General features: G+C 34.3%; 1 protein-coding gene across 1 annotated transcript; it reads left to right on the plus strand.

Annotated features, from left to right (window-relative positions):
- The first annotated feature begins 5,419 nt into the window (after positions 1-5,419).
- Positions 5,420-6,507, plus strand: LOC113774336. The gene is made up of 3 exons (XM_027318883.1): positions 5,420-5,582; positions 5,772-6,140; positions 6,245-6,507. The coding sequence occupies exons 1-3, from the start codon at positions 5,420-5,422 to the stop codon at positions 6,505-6,507; spliced, it is 795 nt and encodes a 264-aa protein (XP_027174684.1).
- The last annotated feature ends 1,440 nt before the right edge of the window (positions 6,508-7,947 follow it).

Genomic DNA, 7,947 nt, shown 5'->3' on the forward strand with positions numbered 1-7,947 from the left:
TGAAATTTTTGACTAATAGAAATACGTTTTCTTTGTCACTTCAACTCAAATGGAGATTTTAAAATTTTACGAGTGAGTCTAAATGTTACAAATATTTTACTTATATCCTTTGGTTTCAATGTACTCTTCTCACTACCAAAACTTATATTTTATACTAGTACGTATTCGAATTTTCTTTGAATTACTTAAATCTTTGATAGTTGAAGCATAATGTATTCTTTTGATTATATTAGGGTTCCTTGGTGATTAAGGGTAATACCCGGAAGAACACTTTGGACGTTATTTTACGTAAATAGGTGAGTGTTCCTTGTTTGTTATATTCCCCCTGACTTCATAACTTCATGGCTTGCTATTATTGTTAGATAATGTGCTAAGTGTCCTCAATGATTGCCAAAATGAGTTTTCCAGGCGAGTGTGTACTTTATCGCACTCGACCTAAACGAATGTGAAATTTTCAATGATTGAATGATTGAACTGTTACTTGTGCATGAATGTAAGCCTTTTGGCTGAACTGGGTCCTGCCCTTCGTTACCGATCGACTCGAGCCAGAAGCGGACTCGGTCGGGCGATATGGTGACCCTGGGTGAATGTTTGGTATACTCGAGTATTACCTTATAGTCTGGTGGAGCCGGACCAACGTCCAGTAGGGGGTGAATGAAATGAACGAACGAATGTTAATGCAAATGAGGAGTTTTACTTATCGAAATGCATTTTTAAATGATTGGAGGAATAAGGGAATGAAAGGAGAATGAACGAATGGTTCCCTGTGAGCTCGTATCCTTTTGATGAATGTGTTAGTATTGCTTTCCATTGTAAATGTTTCTTGAATTATTGGTTATTGATGGTTAATGCATTGAACTTATTGTTTGATTATATGTTCGCAACATCACTGAGCTTTTAGTTCATCCCTTTAGTTTTGTTTTCTTAACAGGGGAAGGCAAGTAAGGACGAGAGCTCATTATAGACTAGCCTAGACTAATTTCAGATTTTTGTAATGGTTCTCGCCCTACCTTTCGGCACGGGTTGGATGTATGAAGGATTGAGAACATTTTGTATATTCGGTGTTTGTACTCCCTTTTGAGATAGAAATGTATATAAGTTTCGCTTTAAGTTTTAGATTGTTGATATATTTATTCCTGTAGTTTTATTCCGGTTTTAAGTGAGGACTGAAGTGAACGACTGAGTCCCGGCAAGAGTTGGGCAGGCAATCCGCTAAACCCTTTGATTCGCCTTAGGGGGAGGTGGGGTCGTCACAATAGAAGCCAAAAAATTATGAGATATAGAAGCAAAAAATCTCAAAGAGATAGCTTGCTTCACTCCATATCTTTGGAATCATATCAGCCATTTTTTCTTAGACCTTCCAATGTTTATTCTATCCTACCAGTCAATTCCAATGACACGCAAGCATCCATGAATGCGTTATTTGGATCTGCAGCGCTAGAGACTTCCAGGTTTTTATTCTAGCGCTTCCAGTTTTTTAGCATATAAAAGCTAAAAACGCTAGCTCTTCTAGGTTTGTGACTCACTCTATTGAGCCTGGTATGACTCAGCCTGTGAGTCCATCTACTTTGCTATTTGCAAGTTCAAATATAATGCATTCATTTGCCAATGCACCATCTGAACTCTTGGCAACAAAAAATCCTGCTGCAGCAAATAATAGAAGGCAGAGATCTGTGATACTAAAAGATAAAAGGTGCCAAAAAAAAAATAGGCATCTGAAAGTGCGCCTACCAAGCCTCAACTTCATCCTTCTACAATTGTTGACATTCCTATAGTCGGTATCATGCAACCACAATCAATTCAATATGAATATATAGGTTCTTGACTTAATCACCCTCATTAATCTGCTATTAAAGTCAAACCAACTCATACATTTTGATAACTACATTTTTTCCATATCATTATCTTCACTAAGTTCTGCATATTTTCCAAGTTAACCATTTTTTTCTTTCTGTAAAAGCTTATGATTTCTATTTGATGAGAACCAAAATAGGTCCATAACATAAAAAACATCATGTAATTATATTTTAAACTCATTTTTTTAAAGCCATTTTCCTAAACTTGAGTTTCCTATGACTTCAATTTTACAATTAAATCAAATACTCTAATTTGTCATTTTATAAACTATAAAATTAATTTTATACATTTTTCACGACCTTTCATATTTGCAACAATTCACTTGGCTGCTGGAATGATTATCCTTTTACAAACAGTGTTTTCCAAACCTTTAATATGGTATGAAAACATTTAACCTCCTACACCTTAGCCTTTTTGTTTAACTTATACTATGTTCTATCCAATTTCAGTAGCAAACACTGAAGGAATTAGGGGTGTGCAAAATCACAAAATTTCGATTTACCAACCGAATTCAAATTGAATTCGAAATTTTTGAAATCGGTAATTCGGAATTCGGCACTGAAATCGGAAATCGAAATCGAAATTTCAATTTCGTTTTATAATATGTATATTATTATATATTTATGTATATAATAATATTTTATTAATATATTTATACATAATAATATTTTTTATAATATATGTAATATAAAATTTATATTATATAACAATACATCTAACAAAAAAGAAAAAAAGGGGAAAAAAGGTTTCTGAATTCGGTAAATTCGGAATTTACCGAATTCCAAATTGAATTCGGAATCGAAATCAAAATCAGAACTGGTGAATTTAAATCGAAATCGGTTGGTAATTCTTATACCAAAATTCTGAATTCAAACTTCCGAATTATCGAATTCGAATTCGATGCACACCCCTAGAAGGAATAGATAGAGACGTACCCCAACCAAGCCAATTAAAGCCTAAGAGAAAGCATACAGGTTTTGTCAACTTTTTAATGTCTTACTAGCTTCAGTTTTTTAATCTCTGCTGGCCTGTGCTGGACAAAATGAATAACTAAATATCTTTTTCTTGTCGATTATAGCAAGAAAGCCAAAAATAGGTCGGGAGGTCTTAAATCACATTCCTGCTGCTGCCAATCTGCTTCCTCGCCAACCAAACTGTCCCCATTGTGGTGCAAAAAAAATTTGCTCATGAAATAACAAATTTCTGTTGTTCTAATGGGGATATTGTTTTAACTAAAAATTCAATCCCAACTATTCTAAAAGAACTTCTTACCTCATCATCTAAGGAAGCTCAGCTGTTTAGGACCTGTATTAGAACAATTAATAACATTTTTGCTTTCACTTCCTTTGGAGTAAAATGTGATAAAAATTTGGTTAAGAGAAATAAAGGCATATATACTTTTAGAGTGCAAGATCAGGTTTATCATTTCATCAATAATTTAAAGACCTCAAAAAATTTGCAGTTCCATTTTCATGATAGTGAAAATGAATTAGCAAATCGTTTAAATGCCTACCCAAGATTAATTGAGAGTATTTACCAGAAAACCATGAATGTCATGTAGCAAAATCCCTATGCTAGATTCTTCTGCGGCTTAAAGGAAGTTCATAACCTTGACACATATCGCATTGTTTTGCGAACACACCCTGCTTTAGACCAAAGGGTATTTAATAAACCTACAGTGTCTCAAGTTGCTGCTTTATGGATAGAAGGAGAAAAAATGGAGAAACAAGCCATCGAGATATTCGAGTGTACACCAATGGTGGCTATTCACATAATATCGAGTATTACTATGGCTGTCATGACCCTCTCCAATACCCTCTTTTGCTTCCTTTTAGTGAACCTGGTTGGCATCGAGGGATTAAAAAACAAGGAAAAAAACTGCACAAATAAAAAGACTAGGAAAAAAGATGCTCAAATTTTTATTTCTCCAATGAATGCTTCTATTGTCGAAGAGTTAATACAGATGGAATAAGATTGTAAATAGAATAAATCTTTTCCACCTATGTTCAATTAACTTTACAATGCCAGCCTCATTAACCTTTTTTCTAAATTCCTTCAACCAGTAATGGCAGGAATAGATGGCGATCTTGATTTCATTTCCATCCATGAATACTATGCCTATAAATTGCAAATGAGAAATGATGATGAATCTTTCTTATTGCACTTTGGTAGGCTGTTTCAACAATATGTTGTTGATATGTATGTTAAACTTGAATGACAAAGATTAGATTATTTGAGAACCCAGCAAAAGGAATTTAGAAAAAAATTCTTACAAGGCATGGTAGACTTAATAGATGTTGGTGAAGTCCGAACAGCAAATATCGGTCAAAGAGTTTTTTACCAACTAGCTTTACTGGGGGACCAAGAAATATGAGAAGAAAATACATAGATACAATGACCTTGGTTTGGTCCAAAAATTTGGCAAGCCAGACATATTCTTGACCATGACTTGCAATCCCAATTTGCTAGAAATAAAAGAACATTTACTGCCAACAGAGGAAGCCCAAAATCGATTAGATTTGGTTGTAAGGGTCTTTTGTGCTAAACTAGAAGAATTAAAGAATGAGCGTTTAAAGAAAAATATTTTTGGAGAAGTGGCAACCTATACTTATGTGATAGAATTTCAAAAAAGAGGCCTGCCACATGCTCATTTTCTTTTAATCTTAAAGCCTCAACACAAAATGTTCATCCCTGATGAATATGATAAAATTATTAGTGCAGAAATTCCAGATAAAATAAAATATCCACATTTGTACAGCATGGTTAAAAAGCACATGATGCACGGCCTTTGTGGTGTGTTAAACCCATCAAGTGTTTGCATGACTAAGCATGGCTACCGCAAAAATTCTTATCCAAAAGAGTTCTTTGAGCAAACAATCCAGACACTAGATTCCTATCCAAAATATTGAAGAAGGAACAATGGTGTTAAAATCAAAGTCAAAAAACAAAAGTTTGATAATAGATGGGTTGTCCCTTATAATGCATATTTACTTGTTAAGTTCAATTGTCACATTAATGTTGAGATCTGCTCAACAATTTAGTTTGTCAAATACATTTACAAGTATATTTGTAAAGGCCATGATTGAATTAGTTTCCATATCAATTATGATAGTCCAAACAATCAGATTGATGAAATTCAGCAATATCAAGTAGCTCGGTGGGTTTCGCCACTTGAGGCTGTTTGGAGGCTATTTCGATTTTTCATGAGAAAAATAAAACCAGTTGTCATTCACCTACAGCTGCACCTTCCAAATTTTGAGCCAATTCACTTCAAGAAGCATGAAATTTAAATAACATAGTCAAAAATCCAAGAAATAGGAAGACAATGCTAATTGAATTTTTCTATATGAATAGAACAGATTCAGTTACACAAGAGCTAAATTGCACATATGCTCAATTTCCAGACCATTTTGTATGGTTAGCTGACGAAAAGTGCTGGAAAATTAGAGATAAGGGAGATTTTGTAGGTTGAATAAATACAGCTCATCCATTTGAGGGAGAAAGATATTACCCCAGGCTTCTTTTGTCTAAAGTCCATGGTCCAAAGTCTTTTGAAGACTTAATGACTCACAATGGAGTGCAAGTCAGCACCTTTCGTGAGGCAGCTCTTTTGCGCGGCTTACTTGAGGATGATGATAGCCAAGAAATTTATCTACAAGAAGCGTCTCTATTTCATATGGCTTATGAAATGAGACGACTTTTTGCTATGCTATTAGTTTACTCCTGTCCTAATAACCCCAAATAGCTATGGATAAAATTTGAGGCTGTCATGTCCGAAGATTTCATGAGAAATACTGATTTGTCTCCTAGAGAAATCAAAAGAAAAGTTTTAGAGTAAATAAATGGTTTTCTACAGTCAATGGAAAAAAATATAGTTTCATTTGGCTTACTTCCTAATAATTTCTTATTCTCAGATATAGAGAACCAAACAAGAGAGGTATTGGTTGAAAAAAGCATAAAAGTCCTTGAAGAGGACTTAAATGCGATTTCTTTACTCAATCAAAATCAGAGGCATGCATTTGAAGTTATATTTAAAAGAATTTATGAAAATAAGAGTGGTGTATTTTTTGTTGATGGCCCTGGTGGAACTAGAAAATCTTTTCTTTATAGAGCTTTGTTGGTTGATATTAGGTCAAAGAGTTATATAGCATTAGCGATAGCCACATCAGGCATTGCTGCATCAACACTACCTAGAGGTAGAACCGTTCACTCTCAGTTTAAAATACCAATTGATACCTCAGAGGATAGAGCATACAAAATTAGTAAACAAAGCAGTTTGGCAGGTATGATTAAGGAATGCAAATTAATTATTTGGGATGAGGCTCCAATGTGCAAGAATCTGCGATTGAAGCTCTAAATGATTTTCGTAGAGATCTTATGAATTCAGGTAAGATCTTTGGTGGGAAAATGATTGTTCTTGAGGGTGATTTCAGGCAAACCTTTCCAGTGGTTCGTAAGGGAAGCCAATCTGAAACCGTTGTTGCTTCTTTGATTAATTCCCCTATTTGGCCAACTCTTGAAAACTTAGAGCTCACACAAAACATGAGGGCTCGATTTGATCACTCATTCATTGATTTCTTATTAAGGGTTGGCGATGGCACTGAACTAGCTGAAGACAACAGTCTCATACAACTGCCTTCTTCTATTTAGTTAGCAACGGTTCACAGAATGCATCACTTCATGATCTGATAAGATATGGTTTATCCCCACATTCAACATAGATTAGAAAATCTTGCCTTGCCATTAAATCGAACAATCCTCACCACAAAGAATCACTTTGTGGATGAAGTGAATGACATCTTAATTGAAAAATTCCCAGGCACAGCAGTAGAATATCTGAGTTTTGATCGAGTTTTGAATCCAAACAATCAAGTTCAATATGAAGATTATTTAAACATATTATCTCCTAGTGTCCTTCCGCCTTATAGACTAATCTTGAAACCTGGTGTTCCTATGATATTGCTTAGAAACCTAGACTGTCTTTGCAGTGGAACAAGATTAATTTGTAAAAGTTTGAGCAAACATGTCATTCATGCTCAAATAGCTGTGAGAGATTTTGCTAGAAAATATGTGTTCATTCATAGAATTTCCATACAATCTCCAACTGATGAATAATATCCTATTCCATATACAAGAACTTAGTTTCCAATTTTCTTGTGCTTTGCCATGACAATAAACAAATCTCAAGGACAAACACTAGATTATGTTGGTATCTACTTAAAGGAATCAGTGTTTTCCCATGAGCAATTCTATGTTGCATTATCACGAGCAAGAATGGCTTCTCAAGTCAAAGTGCTCATTAAACCTCCATTTTTTGACAAACCTAGAATAGATCAGACAAAAAAAATTGTATTTAGAGAAGTTCTTGAAACTTCTAGCATAGCTGCCAAGTAAATTTGTCGTTCTGTGATTTAGTTTCAGTTTTGCTGAATGTTCCAGAATTTCTTCTCTTTTAACTTGCAAACTGATTATGTGTCTTTCTTATTATTGTAAATAACAATGGCAAGGAGATGCCTTTCAGTGCATGAAGTCCAAGACAAGATGAAAAGGTGGACAGTGCTTGTGCAAGTTGTTGAGAAATCGCATGTGTTAACCAGTAATGGATCACCGCTTGTCAGATTTCAGTGTTTCGTCTTAACAGATTCTGAGGTAATATAAACGGAAGCTAATCTTAGCAATTTAACGTTTCCTAAATCATCAAGATGTCCAGATTGTTAATTTTCCTTTGTGCAACTTAATTTCCAACTAATTACTTTTTAATATTGGTTTCTTTTTATGTTTCTTGGGTAATATCGTTTCATTGGAACTTAAAATAGCAACGCATTCAAATTGACTATAGTGAAGTTCTGATTTAGCTTACATGAATCTGCCTTACAATATTCCAAGGTTTACTATTAACCAATGATACATGCCTAATCAGTATAACCTTCTGCATGAGAGATCATAGATAGTGATTTGAAAATGTTACAGTTTGGGTGCATTTGAGTGTCTCAATTTGCATTCAATGGATGAAACAAAGTATAGAGGACTTATGAAAATTCTATTGCTTACCTCCCAAAAAATGAAATTTTCAAGAAGGAAAAGAATCTG

The sequence above is a fragment of the Coffea eugenioides genome, chromosome 6, assembly GCF_003713205.1.
Source record: "Coffea eugenioides isolate CCC68of chromosome 6, Ceug_1.0, whole genome shotgun sequence".
In the NCBI taxonomy this organism is placed as follows: Eukaryota; Viridiplantae; Streptophyta; class Magnoliopsida; order Gentianales; family Rubiaceae; genus Coffea; species Coffea eugenioides.

Bases quoted from the DNA above. Each gene is read 5' to 3' on its own strand.
- LOC113774336 (XM_027318883.1), top strand. From the start codon at position 5,420: ATGACTCACAATGGAGTGCAAGTCAGCACCTTTCGTGAGGCAGCTCTT. The intron at 5,583-5,771 runs GTCCTAATAACC...TCTTATTCTCAG, and splicing joins TATGCTATTAGTTTACTCCT to ATATAGAGAACCAAACAAGA. The intron at 6,141-6,244 runs GTATGATTAAGG...TTATGAATTCAG, and splicing joins TAAACAAAGCAGTTTGGCAG to GTAAGATCTTTGGTGGGAAA.